Source organism: Megalobrama amblycephala, linkage group LG7 (genome assembly GCF_018812025.1).
Source record: "Megalobrama amblycephala isolate DHTTF-2021 linkage group LG7, ASM1881202v1, whole genome shotgun sequence".
NCBI classification, from domain to species: domain Eukaryota; kingdom Metazoa; phylum Chordata; class Actinopteri; order Cypriniformes; family Xenocyprididae; genus Megalobrama; species Megalobrama amblycephala.
Window position 1 is genome coordinate 31,146,777 of NC_063050.1, and position 15,197 is coordinate 31,161,973.

Below are 15,197 nucleotides of genomic sequence, written 5' to 3' on the forward strand. Positions count from 1 at the left end.
ACTAGCATCAGGGTTATTATAGGCAACTAAAACCATTAAAACCATTTTTTATTGCTTGAAATAAATGTTAATATAAAAATAAAAATCTTAATAAAATAAAATCTTAATCTTAATAAAAATCTATACAAACTAAACAAGTTTTGTTTAAAAAAAAAAAAAAAAAAAAAAAAACTAAAAACAACAAAAAAATTATAACTTAAAGGCAGGGTAGGTAAACATTTTTGTTCCAAATTTGTTTAAACTTTCTATATATATATCCATGCATAATTAAAATGTAAGAACTCTGATAAAAAGAGTATAAAAATCGAGTGACTCTATACCGTTTAATCTGTATTAAACACAGCTCATTATTTCCATCCGGGACGAAACATAGGATTGGCTTAGGCGACTGTCACTCTCTCGCAACCATGGCAACCACCCTTTTGCCACACATGACCTGCCCACTTGCGCGCGCACGTTTGATTTGGGGAATTCAAGAGGCATGGATCCTAGGAATACCAAAACAATGGCAGAGAAACAGCAAGCAAAATTCACAGTACCGGCCTATGCAGTTAGTGAAGGCAAACCAGGCAAAAAAAGGAAGACAGTAACAGTACAAGAAAAGGCAATGAACAAAAAGTCTTTGGATAAACAAAGAAATAAAACGCGAGTTAATATCGGCATGGCTTTCCAGCGATGGCGAGAACTGAGGGAACTCAAAGGGCAACTCAAAGTCAAAAGTGACTCCTTGATGGCTTTATTTCTGCTGGACAGGTAAATCTTTCTTTTTGTATTTTGATCATACATATTTTTTTGTTTATTTGTTCATGAAGCATGTGTCATTAGCACACATAACTGCGTAATATAGCTAACATAACATTACTTAGCGAGCCGTAGTAGAGATGATAAATAAATAATCTATAGGCCTAGCTCAAGATGATAGCTATAGTGTTGAATTGTGCATAATTTTGCTTTAGATAACTAAATACATGTTTAACAGATAGTAGGCCTAACGTTACTCCGCATCTAGGAACTTTTCTTAGAACTATATTTACCCTCTGTCTAACTCTTTTACCATGTTCACCTGTAAGTTTACCTGCACGTTTTTTTTCGCCTTTGTTTTGTTTTTATATTCTCTACCTATGTTTACTGATGTCTTTATCTTGTATCTGCGTGTGTCGTACACACTTTGTTGTATGTGTGTGTTATTATTTTGTGTCTGCATTGCAGTTGTGAGTTGATATTTGAGTGTATGTTACTCTGTTTATCTGTAGAAAAACGTATATGTTATGAATCTTACACGAAATTCATCTTCATCACAGTGTAAATGATGGTAATGGAAAAACGTGTATCATGCAACCTGTTTTTAGCTTTGCCTTATAGATAACTAGCTCGTTAGCGAATCAAAAAATATATATTTTAAACTTTACCAATATCAATATGCTAGCTTGATAGTGAGTACTAAAATACATCTTGTTTGTTTATCTTCATAATTATAAAGTTATTTTTATTACATGTGATTCTGACATGATGTCACTACATGCACTGTGCTCCTTCCTCTCCGCTCGTCTCAGGTAAATAATGCGTCTTCCAGCTCAGTGGTCGGAGTCGCACGTTCATGCGTTTTGGGGGTGTGGCTTTGGAAGGAGCCCAGAAGGGAGGGGGTGAAGTGAATGGAAATAATGAGCTGTCTTTAAAACAGTCGTGAGAGGTCTACAGACACTCGATTTTTATACTTTCTTTTTCAGAGTACTTACATTTTAATTATGTATTGATATATAAATAAAGTTTAAACAAATTTTGAAAAAAAAGTTTTTTATACATTTTTTTACCTACCCTGCCTTTAAAATATTAACAAAAACTATAATAGTATTAAGTAAAAATAGTGACATCCATTTCCCAGAAAAGTCACAAGATGAAAAAGCTGAAACTGTAAAGGGGACATATATAAACACAACAGGATGACTAAAAGTAAGTGATTTTTTTACAATTTTAAGTTCATTGTTGTGTGGCTCTCAAAAAAATTATTTGGCGCCTGTTTTTTCCGCCTATAGGATTCAATGGCTCCTTAATGAATTTTTTTGTCTGGAGACTTGCATACAGACTTCTGATTTCAATAGCCTTTTTCAATTAGTCATTTTTAGCTTTAATATTTATAGACACTAATCCGTATCGATATCTGATTCGTTGTACAGCTATACTTATGATTTATTCAATCAGAAATGGCCAAATTCTGTGACTTTCGGCTTTATACAGTAAGTTTTTGTGACTGGATTCCGTGATTTCATCCGTGTTTTCTGCATCGCGGAAATCATATGGCTCTACATGGTATTTGCAGTATTAAAGAGAGTTAGTTTTGCGAGTTATTGTTGTATTATAAAGGTGTTTCCATAAGTGTAGTTGGAAGTCTTTCTCGTCGAGAAACCTGACACACATACTGTATATATATTCTCCTCCCCGTCACATTTGTCAGCAATAATTTAAATGTATTCTTTACTTTTGCAGTTTCAATAAACTGTACATTTCACATATTTCAACGGGACAACTTGCATTATTAATATTTATGATTTTTTTTTTTTAAATAACCAAACTTTAATAACTTGAGGGATGATCCCTCGAGCGAAGCGGATGATGCTTTGAAGTGACGCTCGAGTGATCAAGAACATTGATTCCAATATACAGATAACATTTACTTCGATTCCTCTGTCCTCATTTTCTTTAATTGCATCCTTCCCTCACATCTTACATGGATGGAACGGAGATGTGAGGAAAGGAAGCAAGGAAAGGAAACGAGGATGCACAAATAAGAAATGAGAAGCACCCACACACACACATTTAGACACCAGAAACAAGGAAACAAATACAAATCTGTGAAAGTTAACTGTGACTTCCAAAGGAGATCTGCTATTTGAAATATACTATAGGAAAGACAGCCTTTATCTGCTGCTCTTGAGGGTTGGCTCATTTGACTTGGTCCCAAAACTAAACTCTTTGTCTTTTCAGATTGAATTTTGCTGGCTTAAAGCCCTCTTGCACACATCCAGGATTGATAGCCGGCTGACCTCTTTGTTGTTCTGCTGAGTAAGTTCCTCCTTCAGATAAGACTGCCCAAAGACTCCTGCTCTCCAACCTGTCAACATCCAAAAAGCCCTCAGCCACTCGCTGGGGCAAAACAGCATCACCATGGATACAGAGTCCACCTACTCTGGCTACTCGTACTACTCAGGCCGGTCAAGGGGATCTCAAAGGCACGGGTAAGAATTAGGGCCATGAGGGTCTCTTTCTCCTTTTTGATGTTAAATGGCAAGTTCTGAAGAGGCTGCTGTGATATGCAGCAGGTCATTGGATACTGTCACCCCTGTCTTTCTCATCTGATGAGATCATTGTCATTCTTTTGTCTTTGCCCTCCCATTTATCTTCCCTCTCTGTTTAACACTCTGAGGTCTGAGGGTATCGCCGGCGATACCACCGTGGTTTTTTTCTTATCAGTGTGAAAGAGACTCAAAATACTCCGTCAATGTTGCACATACAATTAAGAGTTATACACCATTTTAATCTGTGGAATATCTTCTTTCATTTGTGTACACTCAGAGTAAAAACAAAATGTTGTTTGTCAACTGCACATCAACATTTAGGCTCTATAATATAACAAATATAGTAGCCTATATGAAATGCCCTAGAGGTAGGAATGTTCAGACGCTTTGCATCACAGAAATACATTATATTTTAAAGTATATTAAAATAGAAAACCATTATTTGGTTAGAGACTTGAGACTTCTTTTAAAAACATTATAATGGCAATGTGTTCAATCTTTTGACTGGTAGTGTAATTTAACATAGGCCTATACAAAATTTTCTTCATGTCATGTGCAATAATACGTGCATGCATGAGATCACAAAAATGATGTTTTTTTTTTTGTCCTGAGTGGACTTTAATCCTGTTATCAGCATGATCACAGAGGGTTTTTTCACAGCCTACCTGACTGAAAGGCCTCATTAATATGCAAGTCATTTCAGGTCATTATTATTCAATTCTTTTGTCTTCTCAGGTGAGAATCACCCATTATACATGAGGATTCACGCCTCCATGCATACTGTGTTTCTTGACCAAAAGTGTCTTAGAAAATTTAGCAGATGCACTCCCTCAAATATATTATTTATAACAAATATAATTTAAATGTTTTATAACATTTTTATATAAGATGTTAGGTATGTTTTTATATTTGCAGGTGTTATTCCATCATAAAGTAAAGTGACAGTATTTGAGATTATCTTAAAAGTGTGATTTGGGGGTCTCTATATGGCGGCGCATTAATCGAACATGTTTATTCATGTTCCTACAACATTCGGCTATTTCTTTTGTCAAACAGCCTCACTATCTTTCTGAAACTGAACAACTACATAAATCACTGTAAACCACATTATGACAAAATGACATTGTGTACAACAAAGAAAAAACATGGAAACCAAGACTACTCCAACGCTGAGGCTGCTAATCATCAAGCTAGCATGACACCCGAGGGCAAAGAAGCCAGTGCAAATACAGACAAAAATCAAGAGAGCAACATTATGGGCCCTATCATACACCCGGTGCAATGTGGCGCCAGGCACAACGCAAGTGTTTTTTGCTAGTTTCAGCTAGACGCAGTTATCATTTTCACGCCCTGTGCCGCTTTGTTTAAATAGCATGGTCTGAAAACGAGGTGTGTTCAGGTGCATTGTTGGCGCAATGCTATTTTGAGGCAACTAAAATAGACTGCGCCATTGACCAACTGAAACCTGGCACAATATTTTTTTGTTATTTAAAGGTGCCATAGAATTGATAATTGAATTTAACTTGGAATAGTTGAATAACAAGAGTTCAGTACATGGAAATGACATACAGTGAGTCTCAAACACCATTGTTTCCTCCTTATGTAAATCTCATTTGTTTAAAAGACCTCCGAAGAACAGGCAAATCTCAACATAACACCGACTGTTACGTAACAGTCGGGATCATTAATATGTACGCCCCCAATATTTGCATATGCCAGCCCATGTTCAAGGCATTAGACAAGGGCAAGACGTCTGGATGTGCACAGCAGAATCATCAGACTAGGTAAGCAAGCAAGGACAATAGCGAAAAATGGTAGATGGAGCAATAATAACTGATATGATCCATGATATCATGATAATTTTAGTGTTATTTGTAACTTGTCTTTCTAAATGTTTCGTTACTGTTAAATGTGGTTAAAGTTACCATTGTTTCTTACTGTATTCACGGAGACAAGAGCCATCGTTATTTTCATTATTAAACACTTGCAGTATGTATAATTCATAAACACAACTTCATTCTTTATAAATCTCTCCAACAGTGTGTAATGTTAGCCCATTAGCCACGGAGCACAGCCTCAAGCTCATTCAGAATCAAATGTAAACATCCAAATAAATACTTTACTCGCATGATCTGATGCATGCATGCAGCATGCATGACAAACACTTTGTAAAGGTTTTGAGGTTTATATTAGCTGTGTGAACTTTATGCAATGTATTAGAGTCACGAGCTCGGGGGCGACGATTTAAAGGGGAGGCAGCCTGAATCGGTGCATATTTAAAGGTGCCCTTGAGTGATTTGAAAAAAAAACATTTTAAATTGTTCCCTGATATCTACATAGAGGGTATGTGGCTTTTTTATGGCCGAAAATTGTCCAGATATGGTTTTACAGCTCCATTTATAACCCCACAAATAGCCCCTAGAATGAAAAGGTCTGTTTTTGCCTTATTTGGAAGGCTCATGAATAGTAATATGGTGCTCCGCTCTGATTGGCTGTTTCACTGTTCGGCTCCTTCCAGTAGCTCACACTGATAGCGAACAAATCTGTACTGTACGGCGTGAACGATGGAGAGTTTTGGTATTCAACCTTATATGTTTGAGCCTGTTTCTGACGAAGATGCAGATGTAGAGGAACAACCAATTTTGTTGCGATTGGCCATAGACGTTTCTGAGTGGTAAGTTAGTCTTTATTTTCAGTATGCACCTGCAAAACGTAACTGTTACGTCAATGGAACTAGCATATAGCGTTAACTTTACACTATAACTCATAACGTCAGTATTTGCAACTTTGTTTTTAGCATTGTAAAAAAAAATAATTGTAATAATGTGTCGCTGTATGGTTTTACAATGATAGCTTCTTCACTTTGCAATAACAACTCTAAACAACGAACGAAAATTTGTTTCTAATATATTGACATTACCGATATGATTTTAAATTTGATTTATTTAGCCAACCAAAGTAAAGCATAGAAGACATTCCAAAAAAGCAGTGTCATGTTTACTACTCAGCTGCCGTAGTGTGATTACGATTTAGCTATTAGTAACAAAAACTTACATCGTCTATAAATATCTTTTTCCACAGGTGTACGCATACAAGTCATACAAGTTCTCAAAAATAAAAATATTTGAAAAAAAGTGACTAAATGTCTTGTCAAATGACTATCGTTTCAGTTTGAACGGTGTAGAAAGTTAGCTAGAAGGATCGAGTATCTGTAGCTATCTGTAAGCAAATAAACTAACATAGTTAGCTTCGGTGTAATGTGTTGTTGGTTAAATATAGGTCAAATTATAATTATATCCGACAAAAGAGAATTGGCATATGTATCTACGGTTATGTTATAGATTTATATAACAAAGACAGTAATAAATTTTAACCTCACCGTTAATAGTAGTTACGTAAACTTTGCTATTTGTTACTGTACTAGCATCTTGCATTAGATCTAGACAACACTGGGTACATGGTCGTTAATGTTGTTAGCTCACTAAGAAACTTTACATTTAATCAGAAATAGTTTCTACAGCCAAGATGTGGATAAAAGCACTACTTACTGCTTGCGGGAATATAGTTGGAATTACCCTTTCTTCAGTGTCAAACGCTGAGCGAAGCCTGCTTGATATTGTCCCAGGTTAGAAAAGCTGTCCGTGGTGAAATGGGCAGAGCAAACTAACAACTTTGAGTTAAATTGTTCCGGTATCCGGTTATAGATAAACATCAGCCATGCCTTTTGACAGTTTTTTTCTGGAGGAAGACTATGAAAAGTTTTCACATCCCCTTCACAGCATGGAACATAACATTTATTTCCATGATCTGCCATTTTCGCTGTTATCCTCGCTTGGCTTGTTTCTTCACTCTGCTTGCAGAACTTCCGATGATTCCGCTGGGCGGTTCCGCCTGGCCTGGATCATGAGCATATGCAAATATTGGGGGCGGAGTCCCCGACTGTTACGTAACAGTCGGTGTTATGTTGAGATTCGCCTGTTCTCCGGATGTATTTTAAACAAATGAGGTTTATATAAGAAGGAGGAAACAATGGGGTTTGAAACTCAGTGCATGTCTTTTCCATGTACTGAACTCTTGTTATTCAACTATGCTAAGGAAAATTCAATTTTTGATTCGAGGGCACCTTTAATGATGCCCCAAAATAGGCAGTTAAAAAAATTAATTAAAAAAAATCTATGGGGTATTTTGAGCTGAAACTTCACAGACACATTCAGGGGACACTTATATTACAACTTGTGAAAAAACGTTCTAGGGCACCTTTAAAGAGTGCGTTAGTAATATGCGCCTATAGGCAGGTGCACAATGCGTGTACACTCTGCTTATTACACACAGGGATGCGCAGCAGTGCACAAACATGCCAAGTATTAAAAATAAAAGGATTACAATGTAAAAGATTATTATTGTGTGCATAAAGATAAAAATGCTTTGGTGGAGTCCGGCTTGTTCTGTAAATAATCTGCTCGCACACTTTAACCTTATGCATGAGCAGATCCGTTTCTTCACTAGAGAAGCATTCAGTTTTTCTGCTTGCAAATTCTGCCATGTAAATAGCGAATCTGGCATGGCATGAGCGCAACTGCCGTTATGCCCAAAACGCACCCATTACTCATTAAGACAACCATTTAAGACCATGCACCAACCATTTTTCCTATTGTTAAACTAGCAAAAGTGCATTCGGACACGCCCTAAGTGCACCTGCTCCATGCGCTTTAGACCATGCACTTAGACCATTAAAATAGGATCCTATGAGTGCAATCGCAAGCATGAGAGAAGACTTTTCAGTCAAATTTACAGGAATCCTCTCGGCCATACAGAAGGTTAAACAAGACGTCAAGGAATTTTCTTTTTTCTCTACAGTGGAACAACGTATCAGCAACACAGAGGATCAAGTATCCGAACTGCAAAGCACCGTACACTGTCAAACGTCATTTGACCATTTTTTTTATTATTGTTTTACAGTGTAAAACTGTTATTTTTTGGATTTTTTCCCCAGATTATAAAGTGATCAATAAAGTGACACTACTAAAAGTTCTACAGAGAAACACTGTTATTTTACAGATTTGTTCTAGATTATTATGATCAAACAAGTCTTCTTTGTACATACAGGGGCGGTTTCCCGGACAGGGTTTAAATTAATCCAGGATAGGCCTTAATCTAGAATAGTTAATCGTGGTTTAAAAAATGGTTTTGTGAAACACAGATTAAGTACAGATTACTAAAACCTGGACTATGGAGTCTTGAATTAAAATAAACCAGATTAATTTAAAACCAACTGTGCACATCTGAATTAGCATGAGAGAGGTTGCCTTTAAAACATGGAATGAACCAAGAAAATCTTAAAATTGCATGGAACTGAGAAGCAAATCCAAGGAAAACTGGCAGCAAAAGAGACACCAATATAAAAACTTAACTAAACAAGAGACATTTATTTTAAAGCAAGCAAAATACATCAGCTGTGGAAAAAAAAAAGAAAGAAGAAAAAAAAAAGAAATGCCTGGAAATCTGTTTGTAATGAATTCTTTTTAAATAGATGAATTCTATATAATAATCATATGATTATTAATGCTTTTGTTTTGTCCTTTACATAGCAACAAACTAAACGTAACTATTTACACAAGTGATAATCGGTGTTGGCAGTCTAGAAATAATACTGGTTTGAGCCAAAGCATTATCATAATAATGTTTTATAATAAGAGCGACCTGGTGGGTTTCCGTGGGAAATTCGAGCATGCAGCAGTTCATCTTTGCGTCATTACGTCACGTCTGTAAACAGAAAAAAGGAGTCCAGGCTGGTCGGTTTTATCATGTGAGGATGCTGCTTGTAGCAGATCATTTATAGCCTGTTCTCACAGCAGCTGAAAAAATTAAACGTCAGTCTGACACTGATAATCATCAGTGACAACTGGAGATTCACCCGTAGTCAAAAGCAAAAGACTTCAGACGGCAGAGTGGTTACAGAAATTAGAGTTACCTGTAGATTTCAATATACACTAAATACATAGTCACACAATGCTGATGTTGTTAACATTAACAATATGAGAACAAAGTATAACAGTAATAATAATTTGTAGCGCAGTAATAATAATCCAGGCTAAGCGATCGTTAGATTTAATCATCATTGGCAGCATGATTTATTGTAGGCCTAATGCTCAGTTAGTCAGAACAAAAGTGGCAGAAATGTTACTTACTTGTTCAGATGACATTTTCCGGTGAAAATTCTTATATTGGTCATACTTTCAAGACATAGAATCTGTGATTCTGAAGTACAGTATCCACACCGGTACGGTGACTGATAGCAAACTTTAGATTCATCCGCGCTGAGCCGTGCCGAGGCACAATGCACGTAACGATAACAATTCCGCATATGACTGCAATTGCAGGTTTCAAAAAGAGATGGCAACAAAGAGGAAAAATGCCGGACTGCAGCTTTAATAATTCAGTTTTTGAAGAAATGCAGTACAAATTTTAAATGAAATACATTGCCGTACCAGTTAACAGTAGAATAGTTTAATCTAAATTTAATAAAAAGTTTAATTAAATATTCTCAACTTCAAATTAAAGAAATATAAAATGATATATCTACAAGATTGTCACTGTTTCACACATAACACCACTATTGATTCTAAAACAGTTTCATTATTCAGATGTAACTTTATGTAAACAAATTCTTCACAAACAGTTCTTCAGAGCCCCCAGGAGGAATTTGAAAAAAATAAAAATTGCATTTTTATCTTATAAGTTATGGTTACTATCATGATTAAATCATGATTTTACTTTTGAAACGGAGAAAGAAAAATTTTTTGCTGTTTACTGTTAACTTTGTATTTTAGCTAGTGTTTTCCAAATCAGTTTTATATTGTTTTCCTCAATATTTGACTGATCCCTGTGGGCTATGTAGCTCTGATAATACATGTGGTCAAACATTACATTGTCTTTTAATTCAGAATTCTATAGCTATATAAGTGTAATAAGTAAAATCAAAACATACATCAAAAGGTCCATGGTTCTGCACCAGAAGTGACAGACACATAAAGAGCAATCGTCCTCCAAATCTCCAGTAGTCTGCTGGATCTTTAAAAAAAAAAAAAGGACTTAAAGGACTTAAGGACTTAAAAAGACTCAATTTGTGTACCTTTCCTTTAAACAACATTTGACATTATAAGACATAAACAACTATGAGGAGTCATAACAATATCCATTTTTCCAGATGTATCATAGCAAGGTAAACACAGTTGTACCAATTTTTGTACCCAGAAACATGTCAATTATTACACCATAATAAAACCAACCAGTAATATTTTATTAATTGCAGCAATGTCTTACAAATATACTTGATGAGATCATTAGATTACTCAAGATATCATACTTATAGGATGAAAATTCTGTCACTTCTGAATCCGTGTTTTAAACAAATCAGGTGAACCCATGGGGGAACCTTGCAGCGCTGCACAGAGCGATCGGCATATGACATCAAAGTACCACGAGAGCGATTCAAAAACATATGGAGCCGTCTGCTCTCTAATCACTCTCATGGTACTTTGATGTCATAAACCAATCGGTCTGTGCAGAGGCGCTTCAAGTCCAATTCAAGAGAAGCATTGACAGCCCTAAAAATTTTTTTAAAATTCCAATGATTTTAATCATGATTAATTACAGAAAAAACATCATATATATATATATATATATATATATATATATATATATATATATATATATATATATATATATATACTGACCCATCCCAGAGCGACACCCCATAAGCACCGCCACACTTGTACATAATACATATAGTATGCAACTGATCTAGGCTACGTGTAATTGAGAGCATTCTGAAAGACTTAAATCTGGGCAACACAAGACTGCCAATGACATTTGCAGCTGAAGAGACTGGACTGATTTTCTACTGTTTAGTGTCAATCACCACCTAACCCAGTTAAGATAGCCTTATGTTATATGAATATGGTCCCTGGAGCATAAGTTTTATCAGCTGGCAAGTTTCAATGCACATTTAAGAGTGCAACTATTATTACAAAATGCTGGGTTAAAAACAACCCAAGTTGGGTTGAAAATTGACAAACCCAGCAATTGGGTTGTTTTAACCCAGTGGTTGGGTTAAATGTTTGCCAACCATGCTGGGCAGTTTTATTTAACCCAACTATTGTGTAAAAATTGCTGTATTGCTAGCTTAAAATGAACCCAAAATATGTTTTCATTTATTCATATTAAATATAATTAAACAATAAACATTTATTAAATGGTTTATTAATAAATGATCACTTTTTGATTATTATTGTTGCCTCTAGTAATTGTCTGATTTTTAATTTCCAGCCTATTTTGGGTTCATTTTAAGCCAGCCATATAGTCATTTTTTAAACAATAGCTGAATTAAATAAAACTACCCAGCAGGTTGGGCAAACATTTAACCCAACTGGTGGGTTAAAACAATAATGTAACAATAGTGTAACAATAATGGAAAGGCTTATCAGTATGTCACAATATCAGCCCGTTTGGACTTTGTTTTCTGTTTTGCACCATTTCCTCCCAATCTGTCGTCATAGTTATGCATTTTAATTCACTAACTTGAAATTCGAAATCAGTTATTTTGGATATACTGTATATCAGGTACAGTACATGGCAAATTTTCTCAAGAAAAAAAATCTCAATGCTGTATATAAATGGGAATCACTTGGTACTACATTAATATTGAAGGTTAAAATGAACTGATTTGTACACAAACAAACTAAACTTAAGGAAATTTTTGTAATAATGAAGTTATAATAGGCCTACTAACTTTAAAATGTATTTCTACTCCAGTTTGTTTTTTTGAAATATAAACATTTAAATGGTGGCTGTTAACTTGATGGATTTATTCAAACATTCATTATATAGGCTATTGAAGAACATTAAAAATTATAATTAATATGTAGTATGCTGCATATATTTAGCTAAATGCTCCTCTCGAGAGTTCATTTTTCTAGCTGACTAATGATTTTATGGTCACTGAATATGTTTGTTCCGAGGTAGGTTAGCCTAAATGTGACGTTACGTGACATTGCTTACAACAAGCTGTTTTATTAACGTCTTTCCGCGGTTGAAACACTGATTACGCGAATACACGAGACATGATACGGATTTTGTTAAGAAGTTCATTCATGTTTATTTCGTGCTGTAATTGGTATTAAAGCGGAGGAAAGGGTCAGTTCGCGTGCGTTTCATGCTGCCGCTTCTCTTGAACTGATGAGGCGCTACAGCGGTCACGACACATTAAAGAGTACGAAAACGGTATTTATGTTTTTTATTTCGTAGCAAAATGGGCGGAATTTGAAATATGAGACTTTTTCATGTCAAAAGCAACAAACCACAAATCTTATCGTGATTTATTGGATGGTTACGTATCCTCGTGCTTTTTGAAGTGGGTATATGGAAAACCTTGACCTTTCCTAGTGGGTATACGGCGTATAGCTGCATTCCCTTTCGATACTTCACTCGTACTGCGTATGGGGAAAAGTCTCCCTTTTTCCCCGTTACTGAAGCCTTTTTCAATAACGCAGTGTAACTGCACCGTCATTGGTTCACTCATAGACAAGTGACCAATGACGGCGCGGCATAGCTGCGCGGCCTATGGCGACAAAGCACGCGAACTTTAAAGGGCTATATAAGCAGGCGTTTCCGCCCAGAGCGCCTTCCTCGAGATGCCCGCCTCCCGCTTCCGGATGCCTTCTCGGCGTGTCTCCTGCCACCATCCGGCGTGCCTTCAGAGAGCTTTTCCCCCCGGTTTATTGCCACTCTAGAAGAGCGATTTCCAGCAGTTCTACCGCTCTAAAAGAGCTTCCCGCTGCCCTCGCCGCTCTAAAAGAGCCCCTCAAGCGGCGTTATAACGGCGGCGGCATTGTTGCAAATGCCACGCCACTCTTGTGGCACGTGCAGAGCCCCTCTGCATGACAACGACGGACACAGCGAGTGCGTCGCGTGCCTGAGCAAGTCCCACGCCGAGAGTGTGCTCGCTGGAGCCTCATGCCCGCACTGCGAGTGCATGAGCCTCGGTTCTCTGCGCTCGCGGGTCGCCTTCTTCACTGAAGGCGATCTCGCCGCTCGCGCGCCCTCCCGTCTCCTTCCTCCCACGAGCCGGCTAGGAAGAGTCAGCGGGGTAGAGCGACCCAGCGCCCGGAGTTGTGCGAGCTCACGTCGGCCCAGCCCCCGCGTGCCTCGCCTTCTCCCACCAGAGAACATTCTCCCGTCATGTTCTCCCGACCTGACCAGCGTCCCTCTGCAGATGCAAGCGACCTCGTCTCGTTTGGTGGATCTGACGAAGAGCCGCTCTCCGACTCCATGTCCCTCGCGGCTTCTGAAACGGAAGGATGGGTTGGCGAGTCGGACGACCCCGCCCCCCCACCTCCTCTGGAGCCCATTGAACATGGCCAGGGTATGGATGCCGAGCTCTTCCGCATCCTATCCAAGGCAGTGGAAGAGCTAGACCTCGAGTGGGCCCCGCCGGAGGATCCATCGTGTAGCCGCCTGGACAAGTGGTTCCTGCCCGGCCGCCACCAGGCCCCTCGCCAGCGCTCTGCTCTGTTTTTTTCCCAAGGTGCACGAGGAGCTTACGAAGTCGTGGCGCGCCCCGTACTCTGCCTGCCTCCACACGACTCACCGTTCAGTCCTCACTGCTGTGGACGGCTCAGAAGAGAAGGGCTATGAGCATCTGCCGCCCCTGGATGAAGCAGTGGCAGCTCACCTCTGTCCTCCCGTGGCTGTGGGATGGAAAACTAAGAGAGCTCTACCTTCTAAGCCCTGCAGGACCACCTCCACCCTGGCTGGAAGAGCCTACACCTCTGCAGGCCAAGCTGCTTCGGCGCTCCACACCATGGCGATCTTCCAGGTGTTCCAAGGATCTGCGCAGCGCCACTGATCTAGCCCTGCGGGCCACGAAGGCCACAGCCCAGACCATCGGTCGGTCCATGGCCAGCCTGGTTGTGCTCGAGTGCCATCTTTGGCTCAACTTGACTGAGATAAAGGATCTGGATAAGACGGCCTTTCTGGACGCCCCGGTCTCTCCTTCCGGTCTTTTTGGGCCAGCGATGGAAGGCTTCACCAAGCGCTTCACTGCGGCGCAGAAGTCGTCTCAGGCCATGAGACACTTTCTGCCCAAGCGCTCCAGCTCTGCTTCTGCTTCAAGCCGCCCCAGGCCTGCGCCGGCTCAGCAGAACAAGCCAGCTCCATCCACCTCTCAAGCAGCGCCACCTAAGGAGCATCGCCAGCGCTCGCGCCCTGCAAAGCGCCCTTCCTTCCCGAGACGCCAGGGACCCCGGCCCAAGATTGTGCTGGACCCGGTGACTCCGAAGACGTCCTGATCTAGCAGGAAGGAAGAGGGTTGGGGAATGTCTCGTTGCGACCGGTCCACCCCAAAAGCTCCCTCGTGCAGTCTCCCCTCCGCCTCGTTTAATTCCGGGCGTGGGAGAAATGCTCTGTGTTGCAGCTGGGCCCACACATGTTGCACCCACACAAAACGCGAACACTATTTTATTTCCTCAAAAAGAGAGCAAATTTCCTCTTCCATCCCCCTCGGTGTATGGCCCCCTACCCGGCGGCCTGTCATCCGACATTATTCAACCCCTTGTCACTCGGGCCGAGGCCTGGCAGGCCATCCCCGGCGTGTCAAGTTGGATCCTAGGGATCATAACGCAGGGCTACTCGCTCCAGTTTGCACGAAGGCCCCCTCTCTACGGCGGGGTGCTTCAAACCTTAGTGAACTCGGACGACGCTCACGTCCTCCGGACCGAGGTCATGGCTTTACTGAAGAAAGGGGCTATAGAAATAGTTCCCCCTTCAGAGAGCAAGTCAGGCTTTTACAGCCATTACTTTCTGGTCCCCAAGAAGGATGGCGGTCTCAGACCCATCCTAGATCTC

General features: G+C 39.4%; 1 protein-coding gene across 7 annotated transcripts in view; it reads left to right on the forward strand.

Moving 5' to 3' along the window:
- The window catches only part of LOC125272290 (vang-like protein 1), a 153,324-nt gene that overhangs the window by 23,555 nt on the left and 114,572 nt on the right, over nt 1-15,197 (forward strand). For 6 of the 7 annotated variants that reach the window (XM_048197039.1, XM_048197038.1, XM_048197037.1 and 3 more), the window contains one exon: nt 2,983-3,233. In XM_048197039.1, coding sequence (XP_048052996.1) covers nt 3,163-3,233 — 71 coding nt within the window. In that variant the 5' untranslated portion in view covers nt 2,983-3,162. Of the gene's footprint in view, nt 1-2,982; nt 3,234-8,150; nt 8,739-15,197 lie in introns of those variants that run through there. The other variant, XR_007185805.1, reaches the window with a different exon arrangement.